We start from the raw sequence: 23,431 nt of genomic DNA on the forward strand, positions 1-23,431 counted from the left end.
TACATGAAAAGTATTTAAGTCTTCTTTGATTCTGATGAGTTGAGAGGGGAAGTGTTTACTGTTTTATTTTCTGCAGTAGCAAGTGGAAATTATTGACTCCACTGAAATAACGTAAAATCAAAAAATATTTAAGAAATATAAAGAATGGACTCTGCTTTACATGTCTCTGTGTGATCTTGGGAAATTGATGTAAACGTGCCTTTCTCTGTTTTCTCCATTCATAAAGTGTGTTGGAAAAAACTATTATTCTCCACCTCACAAGTTCAATAGAGACTTCAAAAATATTTAAAATGATAAAAATGGGATGATTTTGGAAAACCTACTGAATTCCTCAGAGATGAGCACATCTATACACGTACATGCTATAAATAACAGTGCTAATTACCAGGAGATTTAGTTACCGCTTAGCAGCTGGTCTGCTACAGAAACACTCCCACATTTCCCCCAAATCCACTTTCTTCTCTCCAACAAGGAGAGGGACTCTCATTCTCCCTAAGACAGATGGCCTCTGGAAGTTGTTCTGCCCCAGACATGCCCCAGTCTCACAGATTCTCCCCCAGCCCTGGGTGGTGGTGGTGAGGCAGGGGGGATATGGTTTGAGAGTCAGGCAGCTCTGTAGTCACTGGCAAAGAGATTTGAGCCTTAAAGAGAAACAGAGAGGAAAAGAAGAGAAAAATATGTTATAGATGAAAAAATACTTGCCACTTATCATTTTTAAAAAGTGGAATAAAAAGGAATAAAAGTGGGACTTTTACTTAAAGGAATTAAATAAAGGTTTAAAAAAAGGAATAAAATTGGGACTTCCCCGGTGGTGCAGTGGTTAAGAATCTGCCTGCCAATGCAGGGGACACTGGTTAGATCCCTGGTCTGGGAAGATCCCATATGCCACAGAGCAACTAAGCCCGTGCACCACAACTACTGACTCTGTGCTCTAGAGCCCACAAGCCACAACTACTGAGCCCAAGTGCTGTAACTACTGAAGCCCATGCTCTGCAACAAGAGAAGCCACACAATGAGAAGCCCGCGTACCGCAACGAAGAGTAGCCCCCTGGTTTGCTGCAACTAGAGAAAGCCCACACGCAGCAACGAAGACCCAACACAGCCAATAAATTAAGTAAGTAAGTAAGTAATTTAAAAAAAGAATAAAAGGAGAGTGAAATGCGGAACCCAAGGATAGGTTCTGGGCTGGTTAGTAAAATGAAACTTAATCTCACTCCCACCCCCTAATCTGCTGGGTCCTGGCAAGCCTCCCTAAGGGAGCAATCCAACATTTTTATCAATGTGGAAGCAGGGGCCCCTTAATCTGAAATTCGATAGCACATGGGAAGAAAAGAATCTGGTTAGCAGAATTTAAAATAGGTGGGAAGAAACTGAAAGTCCAAGTCGGAGTTCAAGTTTAGAAAAAGTGAGCATCCAGCTTCATCTGCATTCCAATATCTGGGACACCTTTGGTTTTGAGTCTTGCTGAACTTATAACCTTTGTCTTTTTATCACCATCCAATTCACCATTTGTTGCCAGCAGGGCGTGGCATCTTTTAAGAGTTTCTTTTGCCTGCTTGATCCAAGGACTACAGTTCTCATCCCCCTCAGTTTGTAAGTAGTGTGAGGGACCCGCATTGTACAGAATCTTGGCTGGGAGAGCAGACCCTGGATGGGAAAATGTCTAATCCACATTTGTGGCTGTCACTGGCACCCATATGCACACAGAGACTAGCCCAGTAATCCAACATTGGAGTTAGCAGCCTGTAAACTGGATACGCACTGTGTTAATAACTGCAATAAAAAAATAAAGGGTGGAAAGAAGACATGCCTTGTTTATAATTTTAAAAGATAGAGAGGCAGACATCTGATCAAATATAGATCACAAACAGGCATACAGAGGAAGAGGCTGGCTTTAGAGAAAAAGAGGAAAGTGAATCTCTCTGATCGGACTGAGGGATAAGAAAGCAGGCGTAGACTCATCTGCTTCGGTGTCTACAGGAGCCCACAGTGGATCACTGGTTTGACAGGGACCAGGCCAGATCTTTAGATCCTGGAATTGTGGAAAGTTTAGAGTGCCTTCCCCACGCCCCAGCAATGCTGTATCATAAAACACATGTAAAGAAATCCCACAATGTTCTGATCTTCCATACAACATTACTTCTTAATGTTTTTCTCATTTTATGATGCCTTTTTATTGGCAGGACTTAGCTTGCCTAATGGATTCTCTAGTGTTGGTGAGACGTGGTGGTTTGCCCGCAATCAGGGAGGACCTTTGGAACCCGAGGAAAGAGAATACTATCTATCCCCGTGGGAGGTCTGATTAGAGATCAAAGATGAATTAAAGATCTGGGCCAGTCACTCCCAAGGCTACCAAACGCGTTCACTTTGGGTTTCCTTTTCACATTGGGGGTGGGGTGATCATAGGCGGGTGATCACTGGGGTCTCTTCCAGCTAATTATAAATAGTCATGAATCTACAGGGTTCATGGAATGAGAACAAGAGCTATCGGGAAGGAAAACGAAGGGGACCTACACAGGGCTTCACCTCCTCCTTCCCTTCAAATACCCCGCTTACCGAAACCTCAGGGTTCCTCTCACCCTAGGGCCCTCTCTGCCCTTTCATTCTGGAGTTTTAGCCCAGGGCAGAGGTATCAACACTAGTTTATTGGAATGGGGAGTGTCTCCACTCCTCCTATATCAAGGCTGAGGGGTAAGGAAAGTCCCATATTGGAAATTTGAATTCATTTCCCTATCAAATCATTATTATGCACCTTGGTTTAGTTTTGCATGTCTTTATCATTTTAAAGGTCAAATAGGCTTTTGAGGGCATGACTTCTATTTAGAAGTTTCCTTCAAAGAAAAGAAGCTGCATTCTGAGTTCCAAATGACTGAGCTAGAAATAATTAGGAAGACTGCCTATACAGAGGGCTGCTGGGGACTGTCCTTATATAAACAACAACACATCTAGGAAAATACCACGTATGTCTGTCAGAACAGCAATAAAATGAATTGATAATCTGGCCTGTGACTTTGGGGGAAAAAAAAGAAGTCATATAAAAACTCTGATACAAAACACAATTTATCCACTGCCAAAAGAGAGACCTCAAGTATTACATGGGATCTGAAGAGAGCATTATCTTCTCCGATTCTGTCTGCTTGCTTGCTCTGGAAGGGAAGGAACTGATGAACAAGAAAATATTTGCCATGCACTCTAAAAAGTAACTAGAATTTCTATAAGAAATATGGGTGGGAAATTGAGAAGGGAGTCTAGTCAGAGGGGATCAGCGTAGCAAAGTTTAAGGGAAGAACAAAAAGGGGTGCATTTGGGAACTAGCAGGTCCAACTTGACTGGAATGCGAGGCACAAGAAGTAGAGGGGAAAATGGTTTCAAAGGTGGACTCTCCCCAAACTATGATGCCACACACTACATGAACCGTCTGGAGAGTTTATTTATTTCAATGTTCCTGAGAGAAAAAGAGTTCTGACTGGGGAAGATTAATTTAAAGAAGAGAAGAAAGCAAATCAAAGGGAAATATATGCAGTGACAGAATTAAAAATCAAAATACTTGTATGTGTCTGGGTAAGGTGGAACTCTTTTCACTAACAATTAACTTCAGGCAACAGTAAAGGTGAGACAGCAAGAAAACAAAAAGTTCACTTGCAGTGAATACATACGGAATTTTGCATTCATCCACTCTAGTAAATTAGTTTTAAAAGTTCAACATGCAAATATCCAATTCTTTTGTTTGTTTGTTTTTATTTATTATGGATATTTGCATGCAAAAGTTTTTTTTAATTAAAAACAACAAAACAACAAAACCCCCTTCAATCTATAGCTTGTACCATATACAAAAATTAACTAAAAAATGGATCAAAAAAAAAAAAAAGTTCAACATGCAGGTTAAGCTTCACGTGTTAGGGTTTGGCATAGCTTTACATTTGAGTAAGGTCCAGGGAGGAACCTTAAAGCTTTAAAGATGGCCCTGCCTGGCGTCAGGGCGGCGGCTTGGAAATACAAAGCGCTGCTGATGCGTCATTATGGAGGTGAACTAGCTCCGCAAGACCGCCACAGTGTGTAGGAGAAGGTAAAGGGAACTCGAAGATGACTACTGTATTTCATTTTGGGTGTCTAGTTACCAGTAAGGGAACAGGAAAGTCAAGAAGGAAGATGTGAGTGTATTTTCAGTCACGATGGCTCCGAGATTACAGAAGAATAGCTACATGGAGAAGTTCAGCAGGTGATCGGACGGGCACTTGGGAGAAAAACTAGACCTTGGGAGTCATCTATACGTAGATCTCTGCGCTGACCCTGTGAGAATGGAGTCTAACAAAGAAAAGAGAAGAGCATGAGAGGAGAAGCAATGTTATTTTCTTTGAAAGTCATAGTATCTTTTTATCCCATCTCATCCTAACAGAACGAAAGCCTTACTACCTGCTTATTAGCGTGTGGGAGGGAACTGGGTGTAGATGCTGCTGCAGTGAGGCTGTGTGAGCAGGAGCTGGGGGTGGGGGCAGAGGAAGAGGAGCAGAACAACGCACCCATCGTTTGTCCGATGGCTCGTGCAGCAACCTGGATTCTCCCTGGATACCATCAGGGGCTCCTGTGGCTGATAGGAAGTGGGGTCTCAGACCCCATGGGAACTGGGGTAACCTGCTTCTGAAGAGAGCCCCCCCTTGTGTAGGGACAGAATGTGATACCTGTGGGAAGAACAGCAAAGCTGAAAGCCATGAGTCAGAAGACACCTAAGTCGTAACTCAACCCATGCAGGGAGGAGTCACCAAAAAGACACAGATGGAGACTTAAGTGGACCAGAGTCACCTCCAGCTGGGAAAGAACCCAACATGATGCCCACATCATTCTCCTGCTTAAACCCCTTTAATGGCTTCTATTCATCTTAGTTTGAAGACCAGACTCCTTGATGTAACTCACAAAAATCTGCACAAGCTGCTACTGCTAGCTCACCAGACTCCTGCGCCCCAGGCATATTTTAACATTTCTAAACCTCTCTCAACTCTGTCCTATCTCACAACCTTGGCACTTCCTTCTCCCTGGGATACTTCCCTCTGCACACCACCCCCAGTTTTTGTCTACTAACTCCCTCTTCTCCTTCAGATTTCAGCTCAACCTCCCCTGCCCCACCATGGGTCAGGTCTCCTATGATCTCTTACAATCTCACAGGAATCTCTACTTTCATAGCACTGCTACTGGTTCATAATTATATGTTTGTGGCTATCTGGTCCATGTTTCTCAACCTCACTAGAGAGTAAACTTCATGAAGACAAAGGTCATGTCTGTTGTTTTTAGCATTACATGCCCAGAACCTTATTAAGTACCTGATGCTTAGTATGGTCAGTAAATATTTATTAAACTACTTGATCCAGAAGACACTATCTCCAGCATTATAATGAGACAAATATCATTAGCCTTAAGTCACCCATACCAATATTCCTACTCTTTACTGATGGAATAACCTGATGGTTGAGAAGCTCTAGAAATAAGATTTCAGCTTTCCTTAGAAATCAGCATTTCTTAATATCTAAAAAGCTACTACAAATTAATAACATTAACTTTTTTTTTGGTCACGCCCCACATCACGCAGGATCTTAGTTCCCTGACCAGGGATCGAACCCATGGGCCCTGAAGTGAAAGTACTAAGTCTCAACCTCTGTACTGCCAGGGAAGTCCCACAAATTAATAACATTAATTTTAAAAATATTAACACATCAATAGCAAAAATGGACTACATACATGACAGGTACGTACTTCACTAGCTAAGAAATACATATAGCCATTAAACACACACAAGATTAACTCCACTTATAATCACAGAACATGGAAATACAAAGTATGCCACTGCTGCAGAGATAAGAACTACATATATTTTTATACATTTATTGAAATTATTTTCAATTTTTTTAAATAATTATGAACTACTAGTCGGAATCTAAACAAAAAAAAAAGCAAAACATAACAGAGACAGACTCATGGAGACAGAGGACAGAGTGTGGGTCACCATGGGGAGGGGGCTGAGGGTAGATGAAACAGGTGAAGGGGATTAGGAGGCACCAACTTCCAGTTATAAAATAATTAAGTCACAGGGATATAATATGCAAAATAGGTAATATTGTCAATAATACTAAAGTAACTTTAAATGGCGACAGATAACTAGTCTTGTGGTGATCACCTCATAATATATATAAATGTCGAATCACTATGTTATACATTTGAAACTAATATAATGTTGTATGTCAATTATATTTACATTTAAAAAAAGAATTCTGCTAGTAAACCTTGACAGTTTACACAAAGAAATGAGCAGAGAAGGATCTCATTGTCTAGTAATGCTGTCCTGGTAGTGGACCTAAATCTCCTTCTTACAACAACTTTAAACAAACAAACAAAAAAACAGATGAAATGATCAAAGTACCAACAAAGTAATAAGTAATTACCAGGACGAAGGAAAAAGAACAACTCAACAGCGAAAAGAGCCCTTGAATGATGCTCTTGCTCTTTAGACATCTGTCAAACTCTGAAAACTTTAACTTTCATTTGTATGGTCTCCCAGGCCAACAGGTATAGAAATCAAAGCCCTGTCTTCCCTAAAACAAGGATGCAATTTCCCACAAAAAACTTCCCACAAAAAACATCTGGACTCCAAAGGATTACACATACTTAAATCAGCCCTCGCACAGTCCCATAGTCCAGGTTTGCACCATTTAGGAAGCTCAGGAAACCTCTGGTCATCAACATAGATTAAGGCTATTGCAAATTTGCTGAGCCTTGGGTACCTGCTATAAGCAATGTAAACTTCTCCGAAGGAAACCTGCAGCCCAGACCTCAGAATATTCCTACAAATAACTTTTCAAGGACGAGCCAAGGAACACACACCTGCGTGCACACAAACACATGCGTGCACACAGACTACTCGAGCATCAACTAACAGGAACCACCAAATCAAAAACAGATCCATTAAGACTTCAGACACCAGAATGTCTGCATACATGGCAGCAAAACCTTACCATCAAAATCCAAGCAAAGTCATACGAGAAAGGTAAAATGAAGGCCAATATTACTCAGACACAGAGGCAAAAACCCCATACAAAATATTAGCAAACAGAATCTAGTAATACATAAAAACACATACTATAGCAGGGCCAAATTAGGTTTATCTGAGGAATGCAGGTGAGTTTAACAATGGAAATATCCAAGTGTTGAGATCAGAAATACCCAGGCATTTAATCGGTGAGACGCCTTCTCTGAACACACTTCAACATATACTATGACTCTATTACATCTGCACATCTACAGTGGGCCATTCCTTTTTGACTAACTCCTTCTGACTTTAGCTCTGTTCATAAAATATTAATACATTCAATTATATTATAGCACAGGTTGTAAAGTGGAGACTTTGGGTCAAATTCAGCCCACAGATGGTTTTTGTTTGGCCGGTGGTGGGGCGGATTTTTTTTTTTAGTAAAATTTTTTTAATATAAATTTATTTACCTATCCATCTATTCATTTATTTATTTATTTATCTATTGGACGTGTTGGGTCTTCGTTGCTGCACGTGGGCTTTCTCTAGCTGCGGCAAGCAGGGGCTACTCTTTGTTGTGGTGCACGGGCTCCTCATTGCTGTGGCTTCTCTTGTTTCGGAGCACGGGCTCTAGGAGCGTGGGCTTCAGTAGTTGCAGCACACAGGCTCAATAGTTGTGATTCATGGGCTTAGTTGTTCCACGGCATGTGGGATCTTCCTGGAGCAGGGATTGAACCTGTGTCCCCTGCATTGGCAGGCGGATTCTTAACCACGGCGCCGCCTAGAAAGCCCTGGCCTGCGGTGTTTTAAAGAAACCTAAGCCAACATTTACAAATTGGGAAAATGCAATAAATCCTGGTTTGAGGACTTCTCTCAAAAAGTAGGAATATCTGGCAATAATGGCCCCTATTTTCACCTGGAAGCAATCAGCTCCACCTGAGGAAGAGTGGCTCCTGTTAGAGAAGGCAAGCATCCTCCTGTTCGCTGAGAACTCTGCCACTCTGGCCACGTGTCACTTGCCATTAATCCATATGTGTTCTTTTTTTTTTCTCCCTCTGAGTAAACTGGAGAGAAAAATAAAACACGAGCTGTGTTCTCTTTCAGGGGTCCCCAACCCCCAGGCCAGGCTCCAGTACCGGACCCGCATCAGGAGGTGAGTGCCGGTGAGTGAGCCCTGAAGCTTCGTCTGTGTTCACAGCCGCTCCCCATCACTCCTCATTGCTCCATCACTGCCTGAATCCCTACCCCACCCCCACCCCCCCATCCGTGGAAAAACTGTCTTCCACGAAACTGGTCCCTGGTGCCAAAACGTTTGGGGACCGCTGCTATCTTGCAGATGAGAGAAAAAAGGACACGGGACGAAGAGGGCCTATATGTCAAAGAAAAGTAGAGGAAAGCATATGTTTTTGTGAAAGTGAAGACTTCACGTTCAGTGTGTTAAATCTGGTCGGCTTCACTCCTTTATATGACCTGCCTGGCTCTGCAGGCGTAGGTTTGTGACCTCTGGGTCAGTCACATCCAAATGGCATGGAAACAGTCTGCCTCATTCTAGGGACTGTTTACTTTTATACTCTGTGATGTGTTGACCTCACAATTTAACTTGCAGAGTGCAGTCTTATTTCCCTAATTCCCAAGTTCCTGGGACACAGCTCTCTAGCCCCCAAATGCTGATAGAACCTAAAAGTCACCATTGTTACTTATTATTTATCTGGAACCGAAACTGAAAACCAGCTAACACCTCTGTTCTCTTTTCTCCCCTTGATCCCCTCCCCCCCCCCCCCAGAAAAATAAGTTGTTACTGAGTCTGGAAAAAGAAAAAGGTTGACAGGAATGTTTACACTGTGACCACAACCTATAATAGTAAGTTGGTATCTCAAGTGGAAGTTGATTCTCATAAACATTTGTTCAAACTACATAAATATTATTACTGCACGTGAAGCAGTAACTAGACTTATTTTAGACTGTTTTGTCTAATGGGCGGGTAATCGTTACTTATCATAATGTTGTCCCTGCTCTTTGGGGAAGTTATCACCAGTGACTATTATAATCTCACAAGATTAAAAGCCAGCCCAGACCTACAGAGCAAGACTGTGTCTCTTCATCCATGTTTTCCCAACAAAGCAGTGAACCTCAGGCTGAATGAGCCAATGACTGGACAAGCAGATGGTCAAGCCTATTTTCAATCTTGCTTCTTCTATTATAATACTATCAGGTGGTATTTTAATAGGGTTTCTGCCCTGCCATTTACTGATGCTAAAATACAGAATTCAACATTTTAAAAACAGTATTTCTATCCAAAGCCTCAGAATTGTCTGCATTTAAAGACATATTCAGGAAGCAGTTGATTTTCCTTTTGGTGAATACATTTGGAAAGAAGCTATAAAGATGGTATATACAAACAATTAGATGTCAAACTAGATATGCTGTGTCAGAATACATCATTTATACAGCTTATACTCATAGGCTTGATGTCTTACGTTTAGACTCACCGAGGAGAGTGAACAAAAGAGAGGGCCAGAAGTGTGTGTGTCTAATACAACGAAGCTTTAATAGAGCGATATTTGTTTTAAGGGTTAGTCGTATAAACAGATGTGAAGGCCATCTGTTTGCCCCATAAGTGCTACTTGAAATTTATAACAAAGGACAAAGTACATTTTAGCAGACGACAGAAAATAGGTCAAGATCACACAATAGTTAGTAGTATAGCAGGACTAGAATCCTAGGTCTCCCACGTGCATGTTCAGTAGCCAGCAACATTTTACACCAGGGGTTAAAATCTGAGAATAAAATTGTATGCAGAAAGGTCAGTGTTTTAACTGTGAAGTTGTGTTTACCAGCTCCAAGAAAGTTAGCAAGTATGCACAGTTCTTAGAATGGCAGTAGAGGCTTGAGTGAACAAGTAACTCATGGAAGATATAGAGAGGTTACTAAGTGGACACATCAGTGTTTTTGATTGCAAATGTTAATTCAAGTAAATTTTGCCCTAAAATCTGAAAAAGTAAGACATTCACAGTATTAAGAAAACCATTATTCCAATAACAGTCCTGTGTACTCTAAGAGAAAAACTTTCCACATCATAATAGGTGTGCAGGGCATTCCCAATGTGTAAATTAGATATAGACTATTTCAGGAATGGGATATTAAGAAGGTCATCTTGGCAATGTTAGAATAGAAACACTGATTCTTCGCACATAGGTGTTACATAAGTTGTAGGAAATAGTCCCTTTATTTGGAGACAGTTTAAAAAATTAAATTAAGGGGCCCCTCCAGATGTCCTTAAGAAGCCAGATTAGAATAAAACTGAAGTAAAATAAACTTAAATTACAACATATCTGAAAACATGTATGATATGACAAGGGAAGTAGGAAAATATCAACCAGCGATAATTATGGAGTTTAAAATTCTGTCACTGTATCCCTAGCGATGTGTAGGAAGAAGATATAGTAATACTTTGACAAGGAGGTGTGTCGTGAACCAGGCAGATTTGGTTGATGTCAAGTATGGCAAAACATGTCACAGACTGTGACAGCCAATATCTCTAAAAACAACTAATTTCCTTTTGGATCACTTCTATGGTCAACCAACCTTCTGGTCTTAAGTCGGTTTCCTTGGTAAGTTCATCAACCAGGGAGAGAACGTATTGACAGGCCATTAGGAATATTTGGCCTGCCTGGCAGTTATAATTGTAAAGTAGATTAATAAATTGTCTTTCAGGCGTACATTAGCCTCCTGCAAGTTTTATTAAGTTGTCTCAACTATGCAATGTCCTTATCACCTTCAGTGAGTATACTCTCAATGCCTCAAATCATAAGCTGAAAGGGCAGATCTTGAACTGTGGTAACCTCACTAGGAGACACAGCCCAGGGGGGGCCCAACCTGGATAGTTTGTTAGTCTCTAATCAGAATCATTATAATTACCAAGCCCAGAGCTCATGGTTACCACTGTTGTGTGCATTTCTTAATAACTCAGCAAAGGTCATCGGTGTCTCCTGCAAAGCTTCTCATAAATGCAGAGACAGTTTTCTCATGGGAGTGCTCCCACTGCGTGATTCTGTGATAATGCATCTTTCACCTCTAAGAATGGGGGGGAGGGGGGAGGAGAGAAGAAGGGAAGAGTGCTTGAGAGGAAGAGTGACAGGGAGGAAAGGAGGAAGGGAGGATATGGGGGTAGAGAGGGAAGGCAAGGGAGAAAGGAAGGGAGGTAAAAAGGAAGAGAGATGGAGGAAGGGGGAGAGAGAAGGAAAGAAGGAAAGGAGAATGAATTCGGGAGCCTCAGCTCGAGTTTGAATCCTAGGACAACTCCTCACTAGCTGTGTGAACTTGCGCAAGTAACTATCTTAGTACTTTAGTGTCCTCAGCTGAAACATGGGGATGATAGGATTTACTTCATGTCTTGTGGGAATTAGAGTTACTACGTAAAAATACTTAGGACAGTGCCTGGCACGTTGTGAACAGTTTTGCGTGTTATTCCTAACAAGTTTCCTAAATCAACTGCGCTTTTGCATTTTGCCATGGAAACTGTAAAAATCCTCAAACCAATTTCTGAAGTGCAGCGAATAAAGCCTAATGCCCACTGATTAGGAAAACAATATTTATTTCTGTAAACATAAAAATAACAAGGGAGGCTGTGCTTGTTAAATTTTCATGTGCATAGGAATCAACTGGGCATCTTGTTAACATGCAGATCCTGATTCCCTTGGTCTGAGACAAGGAGAGTCTGCACTTCTTACAAATTCCCAGGTAATGCTGATGCTGCTTGTCTGTGGGCCACACTTTGAGGAGCCAGGCTCTCGATGGCATGATTCAAAGGAAAAAAAATAATAATAATTAGGAGGAAGAAAGTAAAATAGAATAACATGCATAGAATAATATATTTAAAATGCTAGGGGAATGGCCACCAGCGGGGAGTACTCCATAATCAGCTGTATTATTATTGCTCGGAAGGCATTCTAAGCATGCTTTAGATTGCACAATAAATATATTTATTTCAAATATGTGTCATATATATGTATATGTGTGCATATATGTATATAAACTGCATTTGTTTCTGCTTTGCTCATGTGTAACTGCACTTAAGGAGTATCTTATTGAAAAAAATCCTGCCAATACTTTTGTTATGAGGATAATTAGCTAATTTACTGACAGCTTATTTACTTATTGTTTAGAATACAAAAGTAATATATTCTGGTAAGAAAAATTCAATCATCTCAGAAACCTATACATTTACAATGGAAAATTCCCCACTTCACCCTTAACGTTCTAAGCCCCTAGACTAGTAACTATTAAGAGTTTGGTGTGATACTTGATAAAATATTTTTTATTCTTATATACCCATATAAGACTTCTCTTTGGAAGATGGATTCTTACTATACCTCTATAAGCAACTTACTTTTTCTTTGGAAATATATCACAAACATCCTTCCATGCTGATACACAGAAATTCACCGCCTTCTTTTCCAGTGATCGCACAGTCTCCCAACATACTATAACTCCTTTACCCCTTCTCTACTGCTGTGCTTTTAGGATGTCTCCAATTACTCGCCGTGACAAATAATGCTACGATGAATTTTCCTATACACGCCTTTGTATAGTTGTGTGAATATATCTGTAATGTGGTTCTTGGAAATTGTTGTGAAGGATACAGACCACTGAATTTTGAGAACTGCCAAACTGCTTTTCAAAAAGGCTTCTACCACTGTTTCAGGAGCCTGCCTACTTATGTCCACACTGTAAAACGGACATTTGCAATCACTTTAACTTCATAATCTGACAGGACAGGTCATCCTTTTATTATAACTTTCATTTTTCTTGATCGCTAGTGAGACTGACTATCTTTTATAATATCACTACCCATTGCAGTTTCTTCTGTGATTGCTTGTTCATATCACCTGCCAATTTTTCTCCTAGGTTACCTTTTTTTTTCTTTTGTAAGAGCTCTCTGTATATTAGATATTATACTTCTAATATACATGTTACATTTTTTATGGATAAGATTTTGTTGGCTTGCTGTCTTTTAAAGTTTAATGGCATATGTTATTGCACAGAAATTTTTATAGACTCAAGCATTTCACTTCTGGATTCTTTTTTCTATGTTTTTAAATGTTTTGTTTCTTGCTTAGAAGTTTTCCCTACCCCTAAATAATATTCTCCCATATTTTTTCTAATACTTTCATTTGTTTTAATGTTTACATCTTTAATCATGATGTACATTGAATTGTTTTCAAAAATACACTCGTGTGAGGCTTTTATTACTGGGTTTATGGTTTAGTCAATACTATATTATTATTGCTACAAGAAAGGGTTAGAGAAATTTATCATGTAAAATATCTGAATAGCCTAAAAAGCACAAGGGCCAGTGGTCCTAGTCTTTTCTAAATGTAACTTTTACTCAACTTATTTTCATATTGACACCCATCAACTGTCATCAAACATTACTGCAAACTAATATTCTGAATTATTACATGTTGGTTCTGCCCATATGCGAGTCACTTTCATATTGCTGAGTCAGTACTTCATTCAGGTCTCTGCTCAAATCACTTTCTTAAAGGGACTTTCCATGGCCATCCTATCAAACCTTAGCTCCCGCCATCCTTTTGCCCTGGTTTCTTTTTACAGTTCTCAATACTACTTGAAAAATTATATTAGGCTAGCCTATTACTTGTCTCACCATGAGGGTGGGGCTTTACCTCGTTCACCACTGTATATCTCCAGCATCTAGAACAACTCAGGTATGTTGAATAAATTACCAAAAAAATAAATTACCAAAGATAGTTCCATATCTTGAGAGATGTTGAGATGTTCATATATCAAGTCAAGAACAAAGTACTAGGTATGTTGAAAGTGATGAATCGTTAGTCAGTCACTAGATTTAGTGCCAGTAACTATGTGCTACGGAAAATAACAAATTAGAGAACGCGTATGCTTGACTGATCTGGAATTCACTCTACTTTAAAAAAATAAAGGGAATTCCCTGGTGGCACAGTGGTTAAGACTCCACACTCCCAAAGCAGGGAGCCCGGGTTCAATCCCTGATCAGGGAACTAGATCCCACACGCTGCAACTAAGGAGCACAAGGGGTGCAACTGAGACATGGTGCAACCAAAGAAACAAAAAAAAAAAAAAAAAAAGGAAAGAAAAAAAAAAAAAGAAAATTCTTCCCCCCAAATTGAACTATCCAGTTTGCCCATTTTATTTCTATGCTTTATTCCTTACAAGCCCCGATAGGGGGCTTCTCATATATATTGAAGCATATTTACATAACAGAATTCTAAGCAGCCATTTAAAAAAATGTGATAGAAGCATAATTATTAATATGAAAAGACATCTGGGGTGAAAAAGCATGCAACATAATCCCACTTTCAGAAAAAGAAAATACCTATTACAAGTGTGAGTATAAACACACGTCCTCTGCAGAGATCTACATCAGACCACTAACAATGATTATCTCTGGGTAATGGGATTAGATTTGATTTTTACACATTCTTTTCTTCTCTGTGTTTTCTCATTTCTCTAAAATAACATGTATTACTTTCGTAATAAGGGAAAAGTGTTTGTTTTTGTGTAGAATGTAGTAGTGTGTGATGAGGTGGGTTTCATCCACCACCCACACTGACCCACCTCATCCTCCATCCTTGGGGTGCCTTCCTACTCTGCAGACTGAATTTCCCAGACTCCCTTTGCAGAAGACCTAAGACTTGCAAGTGAGGAGTAAGGCAGAAGCCATCTCTGTGGCATGAGCAGCCAGGGAGAGGTGGCAGTTTTCTGCTTTCCTGTGTATGGTCACTGGGTGCCGGCAGACAGCGCGGCAGGTTCCCACTCCCAGAACACAACTGCTGCGGCCTCTCCTAATGTCAGAAACCCCAGCGGCAAACCCCTTGACAGCTGCAGCAGTAGCAGTTCCCTGGTGGGGCAGTAATGTATGTTTTTCTGGAAGTCATTTCTGGGGACCCAAACTTGAGCCCACTCCTTCACACCTTCCAATGACTTCGTAAGGACCCAAGTAGTTTCAAAATTCCCAATATTAATTCCCATTCCTCTTAAAATAGCTAGAGTGGTTTGTTTCCTGCAGGTAAGTCATCAATGATACAAAAAAGATAAATTGTGTATCATCAACTTTAAAAACAATGTATACTACCTACATCTATTTCAGAATGTGGAGAGCACATGTTAAGACTAACACACAAAAACATGTAAGGAAAAAGGATCACTAAGTACACTAGAATGTTAACACAGTCATCTCTGGTGGTAGACCTATGGGTAATTTAAATTTTATTTTGCTTATCTTTAAGTTTTCTTTTTCTTTTTTAAAGGGAAAACCTTAAAAGCCATTTTTTTTCTCAAACAAAAGAAACAGAAACCTCTTGCAGGAAAACATATTTCTGCAATATATTTTGAAATGTTTTAGGCAACTGGGATTAGTAACTAAAGGTATTAATCTGCATATAACACCATAACACACCACAGGAATATGTATCATGGTCTAAATAGGGAGCAAGTCCCCATGGTTCATGATCTCAGAACAAATATTTGTCTATTCTAGTGACACAGTCAAGCTGATTGCTCTCTGCTAGAAAAAGGGCAGCTATCTTGGGAACTAAACACATGAAGTGAGACTAGCCAGTAACACAGCTGTTGGCGAGCTTTCTTTGTTTAAAACAGAAGTATATCCCTTAGAACTGGCTATTTTAAAAGGCATAAAACAGAATGGAAGTGCCTTCACCTACCCAATCATTAAATGAGATTGTAGAAAAAGCAAAAGTGAAATGGGCAAATGAGACTTTCTTTTAAACACTTAAAAATTTTTTTCCCATATAACATTTATATATTTCTGAATTGCTCTTTATTCATCCATTTTCTCTACCCACCAGCTTCATGAAGGGTCACAACGCAATTGCAATCATCAGAGAAGCAGATAAAACAAACCATTCTTAAGCTATGTAAATGCCTATCAAGGAATTTTACTGGAATTAGGTTAATAAGAAAATATCCTTAGATCTAATAACTCAGTGATTTTATAAAGCTAATATTTATTTGTTTATTTACCTAAAACAACATAAATTTATTCTCTTACAGTCTTGGAGGTCAGAATCCGAAACGAGTCTCACTGAGCCAACACTAAGATGTCAGCAGGGCTATCTTCCTTTCCAGAGGCTCTAGGGGAAAACCCTTTGATACTAGTTACTTTTGTTAAAAGCATCCTTCAGTGACAAGTTTTTAACTTTCATTAACACTAACTTTAGATCTTTTATGGTCATTGTTTTCTGCGACCTGTTATTCACCTGTTTTCCTCTAAAAAGCTTTGTATTTGGCTATTACATGTAGGTCTGTGATCCATCTCAAATTCATTTTTGTGAGGTAGGGCATCATGGTTCATTTTTTTCCATGGGGATATTTAGGTGTTCTGGCTCCATTTGTTGAAAAGATTTCCCTTCTTTGTTGGACTGCTTTGCTACCTCTGTCAAAAATCAAGCGACCATACAGATGTAGAGAACAAACGTATGGACATCAAGGGGTTAAAGGGGGGGGGGTGAATTGGGAGACTGGGATTGATATATATACACTAATATGTATAAAATAGATAACTAATAAGAAAAATAAAATAAAATCAATGTCTAAAAAAATTGTGTAGAACTGACATTTGAATAGAGACCTCAATGGGCTAGAATATCGTGAAGTCCAGAGTAGACTCAAAGCAACATGAAAATTCAGTGTAAGAAACAAGCAGTATTTCAAGTCATGGAAGAGAGATGTTTTATTCAATACATAATATTGGGTACAAAAACAATCACCAAAAAAAAAAAAAAATCAAGCGACCCTATAACTGCAGAGCTGTTTCTAGACTCTGTCTTCTGTCCCCGAGTTAGCGGTTCATCCCATGCCAGCATCACAACGTCCCTGATTACTGGATACTACCTACCACAGTACTCCTCGTAGTGCTTTACAAAATTTAAGACTGCACGGGAGGGTGTACAAATTAAGTGGAAACAAATGTATGGGCTCAAGATGAGCTTAAAATAATGCTTAAGAAATCATTTTTAAACTGTATCATGGCTTTGAAAACACTCCATAATCACTATTGTATCCAAAGCAAAATATGCTTACCCACAAATGAAAAACTACAAATTTTTCTTTATGACCCTGAACTGAAATTATGTATGAAACATATTCCGTTAATTTTACGACTCAGTTTCCCACCAGGTTTTCTCATATTAGTTATTTCTTTTAAGCTCTTTATTGGAATATAATTGCTTTACACTCTTGTACCAGTTTTTGAGGTACACCAAAGTAAATCAGCTGCATCTACACGTATATCCCCATATCCCCTCCCTCCCACGGCTCCCTCCCACCCTCCCTGTTCTGGCCCTCTTAAGCATCACCCATCATCCAGTTGATCTCCCTTTGTTATACAGCAACTTCCCGCTAGCTATCTATTTTACATTCTGGTAGTGTATCTATGTCTATGCCACTCTCTCACTTCATCCCAGCTTCCCCTTCGCCCCCCCCATGCCCCACCCCAGCCCCGTGTCCTCAAGTCCATTCTCTACATCTGCATGTCCATTCTTGCCCTCTCACTGGGTTCATCAGTACCATTTCTTCAGATTCCATATATATGAGTTAGCATATGGTATTTGTTTTTCTCTTTCTGGCTTACTTTGCTCTGTATGACAGTCTCTAGGTCTATCCACCTCATTACATATAGTTCAATTTCATTGCTTTTTATGGCTGAGTAATATTCCATTGTATTTATGTGCCACATACTAAGCTTAAAAACAACCCTTAGGTAGTGTGTTCAGTGGTCCCAGGGAATCCGTCTCTTATTTCACCCATGTTTGGCTGGCACAGACCCAGGGACGCCCCTTGTTCCAGCCTCCCACCACCCTCCAAACTTTTTTTGCAACCTGCCCAATCGGCCTCTCAGCTACTCTTGGCCACGGGGTGGGGCCAACACCCTTTTTAGAGTTTAACTCCTTATGACCCATCAGCCTGAGCTCCCAGATTGGTCAGAATTATTCTCCCGAGGTGGAGGCCCTCCCCCACCGCCTGGTCAGCATGCATCTATCTGCGCGCCTCCTATACCTGCCTTTCTCTGGGCTTCTATTTCCACCGCCACGATGTGCCTCTGGAGGGGGTGGGCCATTTTTTCTGCGAACTGACCCGAGGAGAGGCACGAGGGGACCCAGCGTCTCCTGAAAATGCAAAGCCAGAGCGGCGGCCGAGTCCTCTTCCAGGACGTGCAGAAGCCACTACAAGATGAGTGGCTTAAAACCCAAGACGCCATGGATGCCGCTGTGCTCACAGAGAAGAACGGGAACCAAGCCTGCACGGTGGACCTGCGTGCCCGGGGCACTGCCCGCTTGGACCCCCAGCCCTGCGACTTCCAGGAGAGCTGCTTCCTGGAGGAGCAGGTCAAACTCATCAAGAAGATGGCGCGACCCGACCAGCCTCCGCAGACTGGCTGGGCCCTGTCTCTCCCAAAGGCTCACCCTCCAGCACAGGGAGGAACCTCCGAAGCCCAGGGGCCTTTGGGGAGCCCCTCTGGAGTCAGGGCTTCTGCCTGAAGCTCCTCTCTGCAGCCAGGAGGCAGCTTTTTAAACACCCTGGAGCCCGCTCCCAAACCTTTGACCAAATGGAAACAATAAAGCTTTTTGCAGGGAAAAAAAAAAAAAAAAAAACCTTTAAAAAATTCATGTGTTTCAAACTAGAGGATGTGTACACTGTCTCTCTACATATATTTAAACTTTTCCATAATAAAATATTAAAAAAGTCATGTATCAATTTCAGAAATGTACCTAGCAAAGAAAAAAGTAGATTATTTCCTTTATAAACAGAAGCTTTATAAAATTTCCTTTAAAGTTTAACTTGGAAAAGAAGATTAAGAGCAAGAATACAATATTATTTTATAAAATAAAAAACCAAACAACTCCCAATTCCATTGCGGGCAAACTATAAATGGCTCTTGGAAACTACTGGCCTGTACTAATTTTGTTCAAATTGGCAAAGAAGGATCTTCCATCACAACCACCATCATCCTTTTTTAAAAAAACCAAATAGTCTGAATTGCTAAACCTCCAATTCTTTATAAAGATACAGCTTAACAGATTGAAAAAATGTTGCCAACCTGAGAGTAACACCAAAAATCTTTGACTTACAATCTGTTCTTAACCTAAAATGTCATTTTGATGCATAATACACCTTCCTGAAACAATTTTACAATACATAAATAATCCCAAACACTGAAAAAAGTTTGCTAAAATAAAATTGGGATGTTTATTACTTTTTCTACTGGCAGCAATGAAAATCACTAGAAACTATATTTTTATTTTTTTCAATGATCTGCTTTAAAATCAAGCTTTTTCAAATAATTGGTATAGAAGATAAAATTCAGTTTTAAATCTTCAAAATATTTAGATATCAAAGACAGAAATATTGATTTTTTTCATTAATGATGAGAAGAAGCAAGAGATTCAGTTTAATCAAGATCTGACATTTATAAATTTTAAGCATTTAACCAAGCTGGAAGATTGAAAGATTAATTATAACAATTACAGGTATAGAATATCATCTGTCCATTTTCTAGGTTCATTATGGTAGTTATCTATCCAGAGGACCAACAAGAGTTCTCAGATCCAATGTCAAATAACGGGATTTGGGCAAGCGCTCTGAACACCACTTTTATTTAATATGCACCACATGCACATGATGCAGGCAGGGAGAGGTTATGAATCCATGCATTGAAGATGAGAGAGACTGGCTACTGCCAAACGTGCGCTGAGTCAATTAGGATGTTGCTCAAAGTTCTTTATACTTAATGGTTTCCTCGAAAATAAGTGCAAAAGCAGAAATGTGTACACATCCCAAAGCATCTTCTTCATTTGGTTTCCTGTGCTTTCTTTGCATTCTGTTTTTCTTTTGCCTAGAAATTAAAGATTGTATATTATAAACTCTTAAAAGTCTGTTTCAGTTATATTAAAATAAAATGTGTCGAAGAGGGCATTCTTAAGATAAAAGGCTTGAGATGCACTGTTTACAAGATTTCTAGAGCATTATCCTCTGTAAGATCCACAACAAATTACTCCTGGACAATCATATAGTTATGCTTTGCCCTCAATAAAACAGGATCATATTTGGTTTGCAGTTCTTTCTTACCTAAAGTTGAAATGTATTATTACAATGGTAATAATTTAAAAATACAAAATTACTCATCCCATAAAGTCATACTCATAACTATTTCAAAACAATATAGTTACATGTGTGCCCATTTCTCATACAAACTATCAGAAAAATTCTATATTAATTTCTGCATATTTGAATGAATGAGTTTAACATAATAGTTTAAATGAGTTTAACATAACTAAGGATTACATACCCGTACTGTTGATAAACCTCACTTAAACGACCAAAAAAATGTTTTCATGAGTTGTTTCACTTGAACCTCAAAACAAGTACAGAGCTTGAACACACAGTAATTCTATTTTTTTAGCAGATGAGGAAGCCAGAGCTTACAGGTGTTATCAGACTTGACCAAATCACACAGCTAATATATAATAAAAACTCAATAGAGGTCAAAAGACACATACTCTATAGCAGTGCTTATATAGAGACCCGTGACCTGGGGACCATGTTAAAATGCAGACTGATCAATAAAATGCCTGAGGATCTGTTTCTAGCAAATTCTCAGGTGATGCCAATTCTGCTGGTCCTCAGGTGACACTCCAAGAAGCAAGATTTTAGAAGACTAGAATATAATGTTCTTTCCACTACGGCACTTGAATCAGAAAGGAACAAATAAATTAGACTTTCGCTATTACACAATTAAGAAAAAAATTCCTTAATTAGAACTACAATCTTTTTTTATAATGTATTAGGTAATAGAATTATCATGCAACTGTATGATAAAACTGAGTGCAATGCCTTAGTAACAGTAAATATGTTATACATACCATATAGAAATTTAAAATTTGCTTGCATAAACATTTTTAGATAACAAGCATAATTTGTAATTTGATATGTATGATTTCTCACTGTTTTCTGTTTCCAAATAATAAAAATACAATTCAATTTCAGATGTAATTTCGAAATAAAAGTACTTCTTTTCTTAATGATCTCTGAATATACAGGAAGTTTACTAGGATTAACAAGGATGAATTTACTGTTTAATGACATAAATTTTACAACATAATTAAAAAAGCAAAGACATACAATGCAGACATACAAGTACATATTATGAACTTGACCAATATGATCTCATTTAATCCTCAAGAATGTGAAGTATGATTCCCAATTTATAGATGAGGAAATAGATTCTATAATAAAGTAAGTAACTTGCCTAAAAGCAACAGCTAAGGATAAGTAACATATCTGAGATTTAAACTGAAAGCCTGTATTCTGTTCTGCCTTTGTTGAAAAATAAAAAATACTATATTTCGAACAGCATAGAAAAAATGTTCATTGTTAAGAAATACTTTCCTTCTATTTGTGTGCTAGTGAGAAATTAAAAATTGCTGACTCAAATCAGGAAATTCTGTAATCATAGGTATTAATGTAGATATTATTGTGAATTAACAACTATTCTTCTACCTTATTTCTATTAAGAAAAAGTAAGTTGTACAGATTAGTTATGTATTACCAATTGAATTATAATGTCTTAGTAAAATCTGGACAAAATCCAATACTGTGAAGTTGCTTTGAATCCCCCATAGCAACACAATCTATGATTTTATTTTAGTTTATTTATTTTTAAACATTTATTTATTTACTTGGCTGCTCTTAGTTGTGGCATGCAGCATCTAGTTCCCCAACCAGAGATCAAACCCAGCCCCCTGCATTGAGAGTGCAGAGTCTTAACCACTGGACCACCAGGAAGTCCCCAAATCTATGATCTTAAACTATGGTAGGTTATTGGTGGTTGTTAAAAGCCTGGGATAGACAATGATTCAGAAATACATACAAAGGTTGAGATAAAATTTTAAAAGAATTGTAAATCTATCTGAATAAGTCAAAGTTTCACAAATGAAATCTTTATTTATTTATTTATTTTATTGGGTGTGTTGGGTCTTTGTCGCTGCACATGGGCTTACTCTAGTTGCAGTGAGTGCGGGCTACTCTTTATTGTGGTGCGCGGGCTTCTTACTGCGGTGGCCTCTCTTGTTGCAGAGCATGGGCTCTAGGCGCGTGGGCTTCAGTAGTTGCAGCACATGGGCTCAACAGTTGTGGCTCACGGGCTCTAGAGCGCAAGCTCAATAGTTGTGGCGCACGGGCTTAGTTGCTCCCCGGCATGTGGTATCTTCCTGGGGCAGGGATCGAACCCGTGTCCCCTGCATTGGCAGGCGGATTCTTACCCACTGCGCCACCTAGGAAGTCCCACAAATGAAATCTTAACCTAGCTGATTTTATATTTTAAGGAACAGATTTGGTATATGGCACAAGAAGTTTTATAACTATATATTTTTTACGTTTCCTTCTGAGTAGTCTTTATGTAATGTATACTCAATGAACTCATCAGATAAGAACAGACGCTTTACAGAACAAGAACACTTACACAATACAAGATCTTAACCTAATTCATTAAAGCCATGTGCTCTTGGGAGAATCAAAGTGTTCACTCTTTATTATTTTGTAAAATGAAAAGATTTCCACAGGTCACATACTTCCATGCCATCACAGGCAGTAAGTAACTGCCTCCGTTACTCAGAAACCTGATCCTGGACGGCTTTAGCACTGAGCAGTGCTGCCTAGACTAGCCACAACTTCCCATCTGGTTCCCTCTTAGCGCTTTCACACTTTGTTCCCTGATTCCACTTTCACTGGGCATTGTGGGGGAGGGGGAATTTCAACATAATAATCCATTTCTGAATTCTACATGTAATTTTTTTCTTAGAAGTATTACTTATTAAGTAATTTTCACTACTAAAGTCATTATACTAGATATAATTATCAAATCTAATCAATTTATTCTGGTTTTAAATTTTTAACATTTGCATTTACCAGCAGAAAGTGATATTTCAATATGATGTATGATTTCTTCTTTCAAAATAAGATGAACAAAAATGTATTTGTGCTAAGGAAGCTGATTATTGGTAGAAATTAAGCATTTAATTCTAACCACAGATTCAAAGATTTGTGGACATGAAATTTTAAGTGGCATAAAGCTATTTAGGAGCTACCCAGTGCTCACCCAGAATCTTTAGCATGACTTTATTCTGGCACTTATCATAATAATAATACTATCCAGCACAGTACTCTAATTACGTATTTCTTTCCCCAACTAAGTTGCTTAAGACAAAAATGTGTCTTAATTATGTGTACATCCATTGACTTTAACAGACTGCCTCAAATACAGTTTCAGCTAGATAAATTTCAAAAATTTTAATCAAATAATGAATCTGAACTTCCTTCAGAATCTAGGCACATAAAAGA

General features: G+C 39.1%; 1 protein-coding gene and 1 pseudogene across 4 annotated transcripts in view; one reads left to right on the top strand and one right to left on the bottom strand.

Moving 5' to 3' along the window:
- The first annotated feature begins 3,958 nt into the window (after positions 1-3,958).
- On the top strand, positions 3,959-18,607 carry LOC130848865 (ferritin light chain-like; annotated as a pseudogene).
- Positions 18,608-19,072: 465 nt separating this feature from the next.
- UCHL5 (ubiquitin C-terminal hydrolase L5) overlaps positions 19,073-23,431 on the bottom strand; it is a 44,427-nt gene continuing 40,068 nt past the window's right edge. For all 4 annotated transcript variants that reach the window (XM_057729226.1, XM_057729225.1, XM_057729228.1 and 1 more), the window contains exon 11: positions 19,073-19,928. In XM_057729226.1, the coding sequence (XP_057585209.1) occupies positions 19,884-19,928 (45 nt within the window). In that variant the 3' untranslated portion in view covers positions 19,073-19,883. The remainder of the gene's footprint in view (positions 19,929-23,431) is intronic.

The sequence above is a fragment of the Hippopotamus amphibius genome, chromosome 3, assembly GCF_030028045.1.
Source record: "Hippopotamus amphibius kiboko isolate mHipAmp2 chromosome 3, mHipAmp2.hap2, whole genome shotgun sequence".
Lineage (NCBI taxonomy): Eukaryota > Metazoa > Chordata > Mammalia > Artiodactyla > Hippopotamidae > Hippopotamus > Hippopotamus amphibius.